The sequence below is a fragment of the Drosophila grimshawi genome, unplaced genomic scaffold, assembly GCF_018153295.1.
Source record: "Drosophila grimshawi isolate 15287-2541.00 unplaced genomic scaffold, ASM1815329v1 contig_1377, whole genome shotgun sequence".
Taxonomy (NCBI): Eukaryota; Metazoa; Arthropoda; class Insecta; order Diptera; family Drosophilidae; genus Drosophila; species Drosophila grimshawi.
The window spans coordinates 4,959,909-4,977,590 of NW_025062900.1; the positions used below are offsets into that span (position 1 = coordinate 4,959,909).

Here is a 17,682-nt window from a genome sequence, read left to right on the forward strand (position 1 = left end):
CCCCTACATGCCCCCTCGCTGAATCCCTGCCAAGTTATGCTTGGAACAACGAAGCTGCCTTGTTTGCATTTCGGGCCTCGGGTTTGTTCAAGTTGTTCTCGTTGTTGTTGCTGTTGTTGCTGTTGTTGTTGTTGTTGCTGCGCATGCGCGCACCTTTTGCACTTGAGCTGTTGTTGTGTTCTGGTGTTGCCTTGCAGCATGGTGCAACATGCGTTAGCAACATACTTTTTGCAATTCGAATGCTGCAAATGCTGCAACAGATGCAACTAGAGAGGAGCCAAAAGCAAAAAGCCGAAAGCAAAATGCAAATCAAATAGCAAAAAACTTTGCGAGTACTTAAAAACTTCCAAAATCGGAATGAGAAGTGAGACAGAAATCGCAGTTTAAAATCGAAATGAATTTTGGTTGCGACTGCGTTAAGGATAATTGATTATTACAGCGTCTTATCCTTGTGCGATTATGTACTTGATTTGGTTACGCAACGGTCTACTGGGTCTACTTCGGATCAAGTAACAATAATAATCTTTTGAGTTTCGATTTCAAATCCGATTACGCAACTAAATTCCATTCGGTTATTATCGCTTAATGGTTTATAAGTACTCATTATTAAATTATATAAATTAAATATATGAATATGATTATGAAGTGGCAGATAATTTCCATTTTAATCACTAATTGTTCATTATTTCTTCAAGGTGTCCAAGCACTATCTCTACTTGCATAACTGCAAATTGCTATAATAAGCCAAATTTATTGTTATTATATTTATTGCACAGCAACTTGCCTGAAGGTATTTAAATTCTGTGTTAAGTTTAAAAACAACTTTAAAATCAATTTAAGAGCATTATTTAAAAGCTCATCTCTAGTTAAGCAATGCAGGCGTTTTTTGCAGGGCTTCTTGGTAAGGGTGTGCCTTTAAGCCACATTCCATGTGCACACACCATGTGCACTATATAAATGTGTGTGCTTGTGTGTGTGTGTGTGGACCGTTATAAAAACTTAAGACCTCATTAAAAGAGGCCGCCGCCGTCGCTGCTTTATGGCTGGCCAAGAATCGAGTTGACCATTTAACGCCGTCGTCTTAGCCAGGCTTAGCCTCGTTGTGGTCCTTTTATTTGAGATGCTAAAAGAACTAAATACAAGCATATATGTACACAGTATATAGATATAGCAGCTATATATATGTATATATATATATATCGAGTCGATTACGCGCACGCAAGGGCAGAGCAGCAGCAGCAGCAGCAGCAGCAGCAGCAGCAGCAGCAGCAGCAGCAGCAGCAGCACCAGCAGCAGCATCGACTGAGCAGCAGCTACTACAACAGATCGAAAACTTGGCATAAACTGACCCGTTCAGTCTGAAAGGAAGGCCGCCAAAGGCTGCGCGTTGTTCATGCAAATTTTAACTTCATTTCGGCTTCGTTTTGTTAATTAATTTATATTATTTTATTTGGGTGTCGTATACAAGCGGAGCGATCCACAGATCTTTGTCGTTGTTTGTTGTTTGTTATTCGTTTCTCGTTGCTGTTGTTGTTGTTCTTGTTGTTGTTGACATGCCTTGTGGCTGCCTGCAATCGTTGTTGTCTCCCTCTCTCTTTCTCTCTCTCTCTCTTACTCTCTCCCTCTCCGCATCACTGCATCTGCGTCTGCTGCGCAAACGAACGACAAATTTATATTTAATGAGCTTCATAAAATTTGAATTTCAAAGGAGCATTGCACCGCTGCGGCATGTTCCGAGATCTGTTGCCCGCACCCATCTCCTGCCCCTCCCCTTGCACTCAGAAAAAAAAAATATGTTTAGGCCAGAATTGAGCCATTCGAACTAAGCTTAAAACTGACCTAAGATTTGAATAGTAAATGCATTTCCAAACTTAACATTTAAATAGAAAATTGAGTTGTTGAAAGTGCGCAATCATTATAAATAAGCCAAAAAAAATGGCAAATCAGAAGAGTTTTCTTAAAAGCAAAAAAAAAGGAAAAATGCAAAAATATTGTAGACTTTCGTATTTCTGTAGAAATTCTTAATTTTAAAGAATCATATTTCAAATAAGAAATAAATTTCTAAATGAGCGAAATTGCCCAAAACTATTTATTGAAATTTGACAACTGTTTTCAAATTAAGCAAATAAAACGACACAAAAAAGATTTCTTAAAAGTCGAAAAAATTGTGCTTAAAGAATGAAGAAAACTAAAACTTTCATTCTCAAAATGCAGGCAGATATTTCGCCAAGTGTGGCCACATTTATAGCCATTCGACAAACTCAGTTCGAGTTCGAATCGGAGTTGAAGTCGAAGTCGACGTTTGTGGCTGAGTCAAGACTTGAAGCAATGATGGTATATAAATTGCTGGTTTTATGGCGATTTAAGTAGGCCTGCTTTATGGTCTTGCTGTTGAGGTCCACTCCAGTCCCCATCATCAACGCCAGGCTAGCTTCACTCACATTCGCATTCACATTCGCATTCAGATTCGGATTCGTATTCACACTCGCATTCACAGTCACACCTGAGGCTATGATTCATTGGCGCTGTGTGGTCGTTGCTCGTCCACATCGTTCTCGTTCTCGTTGTTGTTGTTGTTGTTGTTGTCGATCTCGTTGCTGGAAGACTTATTGCTGCCCACTTAGGCGACAAAACGTTGTCCGGACTCACTTCCTCACTGACTAAAGAAGATGAATCCCAGACCAGACCAGACCAGAACAGAACAGAACAGATCAGATCAGAGCATTGCTGTCGTTATTTATTCTTTTTCTCTTTGTTTTGAACACACATCTGCAACTTGTTCAGCGAGTTTTTCTCACCTCATTGGCAACATTTCAATTTGACATAATGAGCTACATTTTGTTACCAGTAGGCATTACCACGGCGACTTAGGCTACCTTAACTAACTAGAAACCCATGCGAGGGCTAAACTACATCAACTGTGTACAGAATAAATCAAGATAACTGGATTTTGAGTTGGCCGAAGGAATGGAAATATAATGCAGCTCTGAAGAAAATTTACAACTTATTTCTTTGAGAATTTAAATCTTATAATATTGCTCCAAGTAGAATTGATTTTCACAAACTCAAGTTGAAAAGTGAACATGAGGAAAATGTATAATGTATTTATTGAAAATTGGAATATTTGGAATATGAAAATTAGATTTGTATAATTTGTGTTTTGTTATGAAAGTATTTAATACCAACAAAATTGTTTGCTAATAAGAAAACGTAAATATTTTGCACGTTTCGAAAACAGAGGAATTTTGCTGAACGCTAAAAAGTATTACGCAAATGGAAATACTACAAAATATATTTATCTGTATTTGACTATGAAATAAATGTACCTTGTTGTTATTCACATATTGTGATATATTTCTCAGTACTTCAACATTCGATATACCTTTTCTAGTTTTATTTACATAAGTATCTGTTTACTGGCTGCCTCATTTCTTTATGCATAAGTATTCTGTCATTATATATATATATATATTCAATGTTTTCGACATGTCAATTTTTGTTTTTGTAGATAGCCAAATTGCAAACCAGTTAACTGTTTGATATTGATTTATGTGTTTTTAAGTATTTGTGAAGCTGTTTGCAGTTTGTTTACTTTTCTATATTGGTTTTATATATATGCATGTAGTGACGTCTGTTCTGGAACTGTTCTCATATAACGTAAATCAAATCAAATCAAAACTCTTTCGAGCCGAAAAAAAATACAAAAGAAACTCGTCTAAACAAAGTGGTGAATGGATTCAAAGATGATGTGCAACTTGTTTGGCCAGTTGAGTCTTGGACCGGGCAACATTTCAATTTGACATAATGAGCCACATTTGGTTGCAGGTAGTGTGTCGAGCGGAGTGGCAGAGTTGCAGTCCTGGCTGCAAGTCAAAATATTAACAGGTAACGGTAATTAGCTAGACGAGGCTACCGTCTGCCAGCCTACTGTGTTGTCCCTGCTATGTGCCCCTTGCCACTGCCACTGCCACTGCCCCTTGGCCGTCTGCTTGCGCCTCATCTAATTTTGAATGAGTTGCCCCGCGGCGCGACGCGACGTCGCAGTCGCAGTCACAGCAAGCGGTCGGGATAGAGAGAGACACAGCGACAGAGACAGAGACAGAGAGAGAGAGAGGCAGAGAGAGAGAGAGAGGGAGAGAGAGAAGGCGGTCAACCTGTTGATAGCCTCGTCTGACTTACCCAGACGATACTTGAGATTAAGAGCTCTCAATACAAAAACAAGCGACATGCTAAAATCGACTCCTCTCTCACTCACTCACTCACTCGCCCTCTCTCTCTCTCTCTCTCTCTCTCTGCTTCTCGCTCAATCTCCTGCTCAGTTTCGAGTACTTTATAAATAAGTGATGCGTTAAAGTAGTTCTTGTAATGCGATATATATACTTGGTACTTGGAACATTATATAAGTATTGCGTCCTGGCGCCTACTGCTGCTGCTGCTGCTGCTGCTTCTATTGTTGCCTCAAGTGTTTTGTTTGGAGTACCCTCAGTGACGCCACAAGCATTGTTGCCACGGTGGCGCGTCTGGACTTTGGAGGCGGCGTCTCCGTTTTTGATGGAATCAAATCTCAGTTAGCTTCAGCTCCGTATCTGAACAAACATCTATCAAACGAGTGTCTTCCTCGTTGCATCCTGCTTAAAAAGTTATTGCGCTTGCTCTTCTCGTTTTTTTTTTTTGTTCTCTTCTGTTTTTTATTGTGCTCCCCGCTTAATTAGTCATTAAAAGTGTTGCGACTAGGGAGGGGACGGGGGCGGGTGCGCAGGGTGCGGGGGGTGGTTATAAAAATGACACTCGTAAAATGCGAGGCGGAACAGAGACAGAGCTATGTGTGTTGTAAATAAAGTGAAAGAGAAGCCAAACCCAAAAGAGCTTTAAAAGCGACGCCATTAAAGCGAGCATCGAGACGCGTTGCATGCAACACGCGGCAGGCAAGCGAACGACGCAGAGCTCCAAAGCTGGCCAACGAATGCACCTGAGCACACACACACACACAGCAACACATACACATGTATGTGTAGAGGTGTCATATGGCGCAGCGGGTGTTCCCAGCCAAAACTAACTCGAGCGCCCCAAAAATCCCAGCGGGAAATGCGACGCCAAAAGGCGCCGTTTAATGAGCGCCTGGAGAGCGGCACGAGCGTGCCTTTAACTGCCAAATGGTCGCTTTATTGGATACCCTCTCCACTGGGCATTATAATTTGTTAATGAGCTAAACTGGCTTATAAGCGTGAGCTCAGCATTTGAAGTCTATATCTTAGTTTGATGAAATATAATTAAAGACGGCAGATTCACACAACATTTGAGTGGGTAAATGGGCAAATTGAATCCTCAGCATTACGTAAGGAATTTATTATTATTATTTGAAACAAAATATACTCGATTTTTGGTCATTAGCGCTTTTGGGAGGCAACAAAAAAGTGTTAAGCATGAAATGGAATGGATTCCAGGTCGTTTTTTTTAATTACAAGTTATTATATATATTTATGGATAAAGAAATAAATTATGTATGAAAGGCTTACTTATTTTTAAAGCAGGCAGTAAGTCGAAAATCTGCCCGATCGGACCACTATATCAAGTAGCTGCCTTGGCAACTATCTGTCTGTTTTTGAAGGTTAATTTTTCATAGAATTATATTTGAAGTCAACACTATATTTGCATCTAGATCCAACCAATGTTTAATATGCTTTCAGTAGGTTATTCAATGTTCCTAATACAAATCAATTAAATTAAAATCAAATCAATAAAAATTGTTTGTTCAGCGAGGGTATCTTAACTTCGACGTGCCAAGCACAAATTGTCTCTCTCTTTGGTTTTTGTATCTTTTGGTTTTTTTGTATATTTAATTCTTGGTTCTGTCCGAAATACACACGCGATAAACGGGCGTGGTTTCACTGAAACTCAAACTGGCCAGTCAGACAATTTTTGGCATTATTTATCAGTTGATTTATGTGCAACGCGCTCAAAATGCACAACTCTACCCCTTGGCTCTGCCACACACCCCGCCTCTCTCCCATTCGCGCTCTGGTTATAATTCTTTTTTATTTTTTTTTCTTTTTTTCTTCTCTGGTGTTTTTTTTTTTTTTTATATTTTTGTTGGAAATTTAATATACGTTTGCTGGGCCAAAACAGTAGCTGGAGCCGCAGTCGCTTTGACAAGCGCTGACACCTTGACTGAACTTAAAGAGCTCCAAATTTTTAATTGCACTTTAATAGGCGGCCACAGCCGCTTTAATATGCCCAGAGTGTCCGACGGGTCAGCTCTCTTGAACACATGGCCCGGCTGTAATTAGGCCAATAAACATTTGGTCTTTAAACGACTGCAGCCAGCTGATGAACGAAGCAACGAACTAACTGCTGGATGCGCAGCTCTAAACTGCAACATGAATGAATTATTTCACTGAGAGTTTGCGTGCTTTTGGGACTAGACCTTGAAATATTCTAGATATATATATATATATAAATATATGAATGTGCTTGGCATTAGCTGAATTCTGTCTCAAGCTAAATTTTAATTAAGTCTGACACATCTTTTATATGGAAAAGTATTTTAGAAAAATGCATGCAATAAATAAATATGGGCAACTTTTATAAAGTGATTAGTTATTAAATTAAAAACAATTTATATTTTTGCATATATATTTAAAATTGAAGAAATTTTATTTTAAAATTTTCTATTTTCATTTTTGTAGTTTTAAAATTATTATTAAAATATGTATAATTTATGAAATATCAACTACTTATTGAGATTTACAACAATCTTAAGATTTACTCAATCAGCAAATCGATCTTTGTAAGAGAGAAAGAGAGACTGAGTGAAAGAGAGAGTGAGAGAGAAACGTTTTTTCGCAATTACCACTAAATAATAAGCTGTTTATAAAATTAAGCTATGAATTTGCTTTTCACTGAAAGCACAAGTGCAACTTTCAAAGTGCTACAATAAACAGATACACTGAAACAAAGTCCTATCGACTCCCACCACATAATAATAAATGTGTCCTAACCCTTTTGATTAAGGGCCTTCAAAATGGTTGACCGGCACACCCACAAGCCAGAAATTTATGCGCCAATTGGTAAAACCAAAAAAACACAAATGAAAACACAAAAATTTCGTCTATATTTTATGGGTTTTGCTTTTTTTCGGGTTTCCGGCCAGTTGTATTTTATTTAGGTATTTATTCCTGTCTGCCTTTTTTTTGGCCCGCTCCCACTCCTCAAGCTGCTGCTGCTGCTGCTGCTGTCTGGCTGTCTGGCTGTCTGCACTGGGGTGATAAAGTTATTTAGGCGCAAATCATAAATTCCAGCCAAAGAAAGAACCCTGCGACGAAGCTTATCTGATTTTGCACTTGGGCCCCGGCACTAGATCAATATATGTATGTGTTGTGTTGTGTGCTCTGGCCTGAAAACCTGTGCGGGCCCTGGATTTGAGGAGATATATTTATATATATATATATATATATTTGTGGGATACGGATACACAGATTCCCAAAAAAGAATTGTCCCAAAAAACATCGAAGACAGCTGTGCGCCTGCGCCTGCGTCTGTTTGTTACCATTTGAAATGCATTTGTGTGTAGAAACTGTGACACACACACAGACAGACAGACAGACAGAGATAGAGAGAGAGATAGAGAGAGAGAGAGAGAGAGAGAGACAGAGGGGACTTCAGACAGAGCATCGACTTTGAGAGACACTCGTAGTTTGAATTTGATTCAGGTAAATTTGCCAGAGATTTTTTCGTAGCTGGTTTTTTGTTATGTTGTTGTTGTTGCTGTTGCTGTTTTGAGCCTGTCTTTAATTAACAGCTCTTGGCGCGACTGTTTGACTTGTGAAATTAGAAAATTATGCCTGGAATTTCCGTTCCAAATAAATTTAAGCAAAAAAAAAAATAAACAAAACAAAAAAAAAACAGCAGCAAACATTTTACGCATTTGCTTTGCTGATTAGTCAATTTTAATAACTAAATTTTAACTGAACAAGTTTTCCACATGAATTCAACATTTAATTACTTGCTCACCAAAAAAAAAAAAAAAAGACTTTCGGTTTTATATTGTCAACGATTAATGATGTGTTGAGAACATTTATGACCACAAAACAAAATCGAACCAAAATGCCTTTCACAAGCTTCATGGCTGTCAAATGCTGTCCCGGGTGAAGGGGACAATCTATATAAGTAGTAAGATCCATCTATCTATGACAACCATTGAGCTTAAGTTCTGTGCCATTCTCCTGGCGTTTGCAAAAGCCACTTTGCCTTTTATGGCAAATGGCAAAAACAAACATTTTAAAGCCGCATTTCTTTTTTATACCCTGAATCTATCGAAAGTCAGGAGAAGGGCTATAATGCAGTTGTGCAATATAATGTCAAATATGAATAGCATTAAGTATATATATTCTGTTCAGCATCAATGAAACTGAGTATATATGGGATACTGGATCGGATCACTATATCATATAGCTGCCCTAGGAACACTTTCTTCTTTTCGTTTGCGAAGATATATAGACAAAACTCTTTATATACGATTTTTGGTGTACTCCTCACATTTAGATAAAAAAAAACATCTTCAAAATTGGATCACTACATGATATATAGCTGACATAGGTCAGTTCTCATTTTAACTCCGCTTGGCAAAGTGTATCCAATCTTCGGCTTTCTTTGTTGTTTTTCTTTGAGTTTTTTTTGTTTGCTCATTTAACAGATTATTTGTAGAATTATCTCCACTTCGTGTTTAAATTATTCCGCACATTTGCTCAGTCCATTTTTCACAATTAACTTTCGAAACTTGTTAGCCGAAATTGTTGTTGTTGTTGTTATATTTGAAGTTTTATTCATTGCCACATTTTACACAGTTCACAATTTAAAGCAGGCGATTAATTTTTGGTAATTATTTAAATCAAAACAAAATTAATTAAAATTTGAGCATACAAATTATACGCAAAATACATCTATTTTGATGCTTTGTCTGCAGTATAAAAATGAAAATCGTTTCGATTTTGATGACCGCAAATAACTGTCAATTTTTGATGAGTGTGGTGGCATAAAAATCACAAAAAACTAGAAATCCAAAATGTTAACAATTTGCCCAGCGCCGCGAAGTATGCAAAAGAAAGGCTGCAAAAAAGCTAATAAAAAATGTCGCATTTTTTCTCTTTTTTGTGTAAACAAAACTTCAACTCGAGCAGCTTTTTGTATATTTCCTTCTACTATATTTAATTAATTTAACGACTACTTGAGAAGTTAGCGGATACAAGTGTGTGTGTGTGTGTGTGTGCGTATGTGTGTGTGTGTGTATGTTAAGGGGGGGCTGTGGAGAGGGGCCTCAATGGGCCTGTGACATGAAAAACTCATTAAAATGTTTACAGGCACACAAAATCAACAAAGCAACAAAAGCGACTCGGACAGACAAACAGACAAACAGACGAGTGACAAAAAGTCACAAAAACAACAAAGCACACACAGCAACTGAAATTGTTTTCATTTCAAATATCAACTAAAATCTCTCGAAAACTCGCAAAACCCACTAAACTGGCAGCTAGAAAAAAAAGTTTGCATTGCAAGTTTCCTTTTCATACCCTGAACGCAGTGGAAAATGGGTCAAAAGGGTATGATAAAGCGGTGCCAAAGTATGTGACACTCTTCGACTCTATCAATAACATATATTTGCGTGTTATGCATCAAGTCGATATAGCCATGAGCCAATGGATCTCAGAGACATAAGATCCAAGAACTTCAAATTTGAAATATGTATTCTCGTTTATTTTATTTGATCAAATATCGATACAAATCGATTTTCGATAGTAAATCACAGTTGTAAATGTGTTGCTTTCCCATTAATATATAATATATTACTGAGCAGGTACACAAATTCCATAATCGGATCATATTTGAAAATACAGAAATGAATTTGCATATTGAACAATTTAATGCAGCAAATATTTGATGTCTTTAACATTTAGTGTTGAGGGTATCTCCCAGTCGAGCTCTCTCGACTGCAGCATTCTGACTCGCTTTTCATTTTCTTTTTTCCGTCACTTGCAAAAACTTGTTGGCAAAAGTTTTTAAATTAAAATTTTAGTTGCTTTCAATATTTAATGTGTGCGCAGCGCAAACTAATTAAGAATTGACAAAAAATTACATAGCGGCTGCACTGGCGAATATATTCGTATCTACGAGATACAAATGTGCAATTGTAAATGCAGCTGCAATTTCTAGTTTCTGGTTCTGTTTCTGTTTTTGGCTCATTTATTATTCAATGCGCTCAGCGGACGCGAACGTGTTTATGATTATGATTTCTCGTCTTTCTCTCGGTTTTATTTTTGGTCTATATGTTTATATACATATACATATATATATATATATGTACATTCTTTTTTGTACACAGTATTTATGTTTTTTTTTTTTTTTTTGGTTTTTTTGGTTTAGTGTTTTTGCGGTCTTTTGTCTGGTTACACAATTGGCAGCTAACATTTGTCACAATTTAGCGTCAAATAAAATTTAAATAAAATATATGTTTTGTCACACACACATATATTTTTTCCTGACACTTCGGCTGGCGCTTAAAAATTTATGAAAATAATTTAGAAATGCATATTATATGTGAATATGGTCAGAAATTTTTGTTTGTGTGCTAGCCAAATTTGTCAGCTGATAAACAAATTGCATGCAATTATTGCATGCAATAAATTCGACTGCAATTCGACTTTAATTGGGCCGAGAAACATTTAAATGTCATTCAACCATTAATTGGCCGCCGGGCACAAAAATTATATTCTACTTAAAATTAAATACGGCTATCATTTTAAGTTAATGCCACAGCAGAATAAAGCCAAAAGAAACAACAACAAAAGGTTGATGTTTCACTTTTTTATTGTCAAACAAATTAATAAAAACGGGCTGCAAGTGAAAGATACTTAAATGTTGATAACTAAGGTTCAAGATATTCTAAAGTTAGAGTTACTTGATGTTAAGGAATATATCTGTTTATATATATATATATATGAATAATATAGAATATGATAACAGATCAATCAGTGTTTGATAGCCTTTCAACAGATTGTTCAATGTTCTCAATATGAACTTTATATAAAACAAATACTTGTTAATGAACACAATATCTCTTCTTTATCTTAGAATATCCTTATGCGAGTCTTTTTTGTTGTAATCTGTTCAACAATGTGATATTTAATATCTGATTTAAATATAAAATAAGTAAAGATTCTTAAAAACCAAAGTATATAACGACTTTCGCATATATACATAAAGTATTTTAATGCATATTATTTTAATTGAGCACTTTATTTATTTTTATAATTATAACCTCAATTTTAATGCACATATTAAAGTTAAACGTTTTCAAATTTATTAAAGCGATTTTATGTTTAGCAAATTCGTATTTTATATATTTGAAAATGATTTTGCATCGATAATAATTGGTTTGTATTTTTGAATAACTTTGAATAAATACATTTTAAGTATTTGTATCCGAATGAATCATGAGTGAAACTGAAAACAAAGCTCTCAATTGGAAACACATTATTGAAGAGTACAAAGGCCATAAGGGTCAGAGCTATATATAGTAAATGATATACTGTACAATCTGATAATAACATAATTAATAATCAATAAGCCATATTCACTGAATAAGGGTTATTCAAATGCAGGAGGATACCACAAAATGTCCAAAAACTAGATGATCTAAAGATTTTAACCATAATCTACATTGAATAATATTGTATAATAATGATAATTTATTCGAAGAATAATAATAACTGAGATATAATAACAGAGATAAGCTAAATATCTAAACAATTACAAACTGAACTTGACCTGCTGTTGCTGAACTTCATTTATAATATAATCAAAAACTTCAATCTCACACTCCGAATTTAATTGAGTCTTTCTCCCAAGTTGACTCAACCAAATCATTGTTTTTAAATACACAAAATACATTAAATACTGTTTTCTATAGCATTCGTCCATTACTCAATTTTATTTTAGCCACTCACTTCTCAATTTTATTTTTAGTATCTGCTAACCTGGTTTTGTTATTTTCTTTTTTTTTATATATATATTTTTATGACAATTTTTATAGTAATATGATTTACTTTTACCAAGAAGCCTGTATTATTTTTATTTCGCTGTTTAGCTTTTTTTTGGAAAAGCAATTAAATTTGTAAATTTTCGATGTTTTTTGCTAATTTACTTGTGAGTGCGACAACGGCCATAAATAAGTCATTAACTCGTTTAAATTGCTTTATTAGCCGCATATGATACGATAATACGATGATAATGCTGTGGAAAGTGGGTTCTGGTTCTACGAGTTGAGAATAGTTAGACATAATTGCTAGTTAGTGTGGCTAGTTAAGCGAGATTGTTGTTAATTGGGTATTAGTTAGAATATAGGACTGATTAACTATGAGAACAAATTGTTGAGCGCCAGGCGAATACTCTTGAATACCTTGAAGTTAAATTTACAATGCAACTAAAATAATATTCAATATTGTTGCAGATATTAGCAATGCTTGAAGCACACTTCTCCAAAGTCAGACACAAAAATTGAAAAACTCCAACTTGCTGAGTTAAATCATTTGAATATTTAAAGAATTTGATTGGACTTCAGCAAGAAGAAAGGTTTTAACTTTTCATTGACCAGATTCGCAATTGAAATATTATAAATATAATTAGTAACAAGACATATTTTAGCCAATCAGTTCCCCACATATAGGACTTTGTTGACTTATAGTTTTACTTCTTTACACAGAGCACTTTTGCGCTTTTGGAAAAATTGAAAATGCTCTAAGAAAATGTGTGAATTCTTTCCCAAGTTTTTAAAGTGTTACTTTTTACAAAGAAGAAATTACCGCTTGAAAAAATAGATGTGTTTTTCTTATTGTCTATCCAAAAATGCGCCACTTTCTGCTCTTGATATTAATTAAGTATCCGCAAAAATGTTTTATATAAGTTATTTAAGGTCAGAAAATACAAGAATAATTGTTAAATGTTTTCTGCGAAAATCAAATTCAAACCTTTTGCTATTCATCAGAGTTTATTTTATTGCCAACTTTTATTATATTTCAAAAACTGGTTTCGATTCACAAGCAAAAACACCGTCGGAAGAATCTGAATAAATTTGGCGACTCTTGCAGTTTGTGTGGGACAGTATAGTCGACTATATATTAGGTAAATAGAGAGTTATATAGGAAGTTAACTTACTTATCACATCGTGGCCGTGACAATCCAAATCCAGGTGATGATTCATCACCAGCGATGGCTGTAATCCAGTTTGATTGTGATTGTGGTTGTGCAATGGTAGCTGGTGAGCCAAATGGCCACCAATCTCTGCCATTACCATATATTTGGCTTATAGACCCCGGCTTAACCACCCAAAAACACACTTGTGTGTCTTAATTCAAAATCAAAAACTAAAACTCAAAACTCCTCCAGCTAAATTCTCCAACATTGAGCAGCAAATGTTGATGGGTGGCGGGGAGTTTTTTCTTTACTTTTTTTTTTTTTTTGTTGTTGGGGTTTTTTCTCTCTCGAAGGCACTTTTTGTGTTGAGTTTAGTTAAGATACTTTTTCGCTTTTCTATTTTCTATTTTATTTGATATTTTTGTATCTTGTATCTTTTTGTATTTACGCACGACACTCTTTTGTTGTTGTTGTTGCAGTTGTTGGTTAGACGCGAACAGGTAAATGTAATAACGCCATAGGTCGAAAAGATCTCGTCGAGTTTTCGTATCGTATCCAACAAAAATCGGCGACGGCGGCAAAATTCTGCCTTTTCTTTTTGTATTTCTTTTTTTTTGTTACAAGAAGCGACGACGGCAAAAAGGCGAACAACGAACAGCGAACGATGATGATGACGACAACGAAATTGTTGTAGGGTGTGTGTGTGTGTGTGTGTGTTGCTGTAGTTGTTGTTGTTGTTGTTTTGAACGTAACGCACACACCACAACGACGACGAGCAGCAGCAAAACAACAACAACAATAATAATAATAATGAATACGCTAGAAACGGGAGGAGAAACGCGTTGCACACGATGCTGACGGCGCTGCGATTGCTGAACGACTAAACCGGCTGTGTATCTTACAGAGACGAACGCCTCACTTCGTGTTCTGCGTTTCGTTCGTGTGTTGGTGACGACGCCGTCGCTGCCAACGTCAGCGGCGACGTCAACGCCAGCGCAGCTAACCCCTCGTTGGTTGGCTTAACGGCTGCGCTCCTTCCACATTGTTGAGTTGCTTCTTGTGTTAGAGCAGCACAGCTAGCGGGGGTTTGCTAGATGTGCGTGTGTGAGTGTGTGTGCGCGTGCAACCGGTTTGGTTCATCGAAAAATGCGAGCAGAAAACAGAAACAGGTGTTTGATTACGCTGCTCGCTCATTCACACACACACACAGAGACGCTTACATGCGTCTATCTCGCTCGGCGCCGTTTTCTAAATGGCGTCCAAGCGGGCCAATCGGTTGGCCCCACTGCGCATGAGTCGCCCCCAAAAACAGCAGCAGCCGCAGCAACAGCAGCAGCAGCAGTGGCAGCAGCAGCAGCCGAGACACACACAGCTGTGCGCGAGTTAGTTGCAAGCGTTGCCGTCGGCTACATTTGCAATCCACACACACACACACACACACAGGCAATGGAGGCAGTCAACCCTCCTTCGCCTCTTTACAACTATCACGTTTTTTTTTTGTGCTTCTCTTTGCTGCCTTTGTTTTGGCAATTTTCGCTTTTGGTTTTCGAAGTTTGTACTACAAAATGGTTGCACTTGTAAGCAAATGCCGCTAGTCTGCCCCTGCCCCTGCCGCTGCCACTGCCACACCCCTACCCCCAGCAGCCCCCTGAAGTTGTTGGCTGTGTAATGCGCTTGTCGAAGTTTTTGGCAGCCACAGCCGCACCTTGTCTTGACTCTTGGCTGCGGCTGATTCTCGAGCTGCTTCTTGCTACTTGCTGGTTGCTACTTGCTAGTTGCTACTTGCTGACTGCTGTTGCGGCTGTGGCAACGTCTTTTTGTTGGCCTCGTCGCTACATCATAATAATTATTGATCTTTTGATTTTGTGTGTGTGTGGGTTGTGTTGGGTTTGTTTTACTCTCGTCTCGTCTCGTTTACCGTTTACCGTTTATCGCTGTTACTGTTCAAGGCTCCTCTCTGTTGCAATTTTAATGACATGTGCCACGCCTGCAACGACCTACACCTCCCCATCCTCCCCATCTCTGTTGTGAGCCCAAGTGTGTGTTTTGTTGCGGTTAGCAGTTCGTTGACTTGGCACCCAGTTCTCTCTTTTCTCCTGATGATTTGTTGCTGTTGTTGTTGTAATTGCTGCCTGAGTTGCCAAAGTTGCCAGTTTGGCTGTCTGCTGCTGTTGCTGCTGCTGCTGATTCCCCGATTCCCTGTTGTGTTACCCAGTTAGCCATTATTTTTACCGTTTTTATTTGATGCTGCTTCCGTTTCGCTGCTGCGAGACGAGCTGTTCGTCGAAAGGGGGTTGTTGGGTGGGGGGCTTGTAGTAATCAAGGTCATCAGCTCCGCTTGGGCCACTACGCTCAGTCGGAGCCGTCACAGTTAGCCAGAAGCTGACACATTCCACAGTGGTCGCTTTAAAATTATAATTGCTACTTTGCTAAAAAAAATTATGTTAACTTTTTGATAAATATGAATTCAGTTAATGATTTTATTATTAAATTTTAAAAGAGAAACGTTTCTTCTGAAAACATTTTCTAAATTATATTTTAAGTTAATGAAACTTTTACACGCGTATTAAATCAATGTTTAATAGCATTTCAACTGCTTGATAAATGCCAGCAATTAAATAAATTAGACGTCAAACAATATAAATAAATACAAGTTCCCATATGACAAATATATAAGTATAATATTAATAATAATAGTTTCTTAAATTTTATGATTTCTGTACAGCATAGGTCAATTTAAAAGCTTTGATGAAAATTCTCCATACGCAACAGAAGATAAAACATATTTTCTGCTTATCCAAATTAAGCACTTAAAATTTTCATTAAAATCTTTTTAAATTTCTAAATTTTCTAAATACCACTGTACGTGATAACACACACACACACACACACACACACACACACACACACACACATAATCACAGCCACGTATCGTTTCTATACAACTGTAAAAGCTTTCGCGCCATCTCCTTCATACACACACACACCCACACACACCCACACACACGCACACACAGCTGGGCAGCAAAAACAGCTGACTGATTTGTCTGTCTCTCTGTCTGTGTGTCCGTCTCTGTGTGTGTGTTGTTGTTGTTGTTGTTGCTGTGTGCAAGGCTGGCAGAGCATGATTTCAAAATTTAATTAGGTCCCGTCCATTAATTGGGTTAATTGAAATGCCGGTAAAAGTCTGGCAAACGACGAGCAAAACGAGCAAAAGCAAAAGCAACAACAGAAACAACAACAGCAACATTAAACAACAATAACAACAATAACAACAATAACAACAACAAAAGCAACAAAAGCAAGCGCGCTTACAAAATTTAGGACATGTCACTCAAGCAATGCTAGCTCCACATAAACAGTTCCTTCCCACCTTCCGCCCCCAACTGAATCCCCCTCTTAGTGAAAATGAAATGTTTTCAACTTGTTGGTGGATTCATTTAGTTATGCAGCATTATCATTGTTGTTGCTGTTGTTGTTGTTGGCATTGATGTTCAATTGCTATTTAAGAGAGACAGCGAGAGCAAAAATATCCATTTATTACAACTCAATTCTCAATTACTTAATTGCTGCTAATTCGCCAAAAAAAACTTGTGTTTAATCTTTCGTATTTTTGAGATTATTACTAAACTTCAAATAGGAAATTAAGCTAATAAATATTTGGAATGCAGGCATTTTTAGGTGTTTGTGTTTTATATCTTTGCTAATATGCTTGCTTCTCTTAAATAGTTTAAAGTTGGTAATAATCTAATTATCTAATTATATCTAATTTTCCTTCATGGAAAAAATCTTCACATATTTCTACATCAAAATTGAACTTGTATTCTAATATATAATTTATATATATATCATTTTCCAAGCTGACTTAATGCTAACTTCAAAATGGAAAGCAGAATTTCTCTAATTTTCTTTAATATTATTTTCTTGAACTCATTTCGATTATTCATTCGATAACTTGCCTCAGCAAATTGGCTTTTGCATTCAGTTGTTTTATTTGCTTAACTGACAGCTGCTGTCTCCCTTTCTCCTCTCTCTCTCTCTCTCTCTCTTTTTCTATCTCTCCATTCCCATTGGGATTGCTACACTCTTAACTAGTTAATTAGAAATGTTGTGCTAAATCAACATTGAGTTTGCACCCATTGTAAATCTCTGGCCTGTCCTGCACTTTGATTGCCCCCAATCTTGTTTGCTCACAAGGTAGCTGAATCGGCAGCCTCCTCAATATTGAATATTGAATGGACAGCTTAAGGTTAGCTAGCAGCTGTAGTCTCTGTTTAGTAATCAGTAGTCAATTTGCCCGACCGATGTTCGATGTCAGTTACAAAGATATATTCACAATAAGAATAAACGACTTGCTGCAGATATCTAAATTTCACTATTCATGTTTAGAATCAATCGATTTTTTCTATGAAAACTATATGATATTGTAGTCAGAGAATTTTATAGTTATTTTGGATACATACATTAAATTAAAATTGCTTTTTTTCATATAAGAAC

The 17,682-nt window shown here is 36.8% G+C and overlaps 1 protein-coding gene across 1 annotated transcript in view; it reads right to left on the bottom strand.

Moving 5' to 3' along the window:
* LOC6571192 (insulin gene enhancer protein isl-1) overlaps nt 1-13,608 on the bottom strand; it is a 29,965-nt gene extending 16,357 nt beyond the window's left edge. The window contains exon 1 of the mRNA XM_043214640.1: nt 13,207-13,608. Coding sequence (XP_043070575.1) covers nt 13,207-13,345 — 139 coding nt within the window. The 5' untranslated portion in view covers nt 13,346-13,608. The remainder of the gene's footprint in view (nt 1-13,206) is intronic.
* Nucleotides 13,609-17,682: the final 4,074 nt, after the last annotated feature.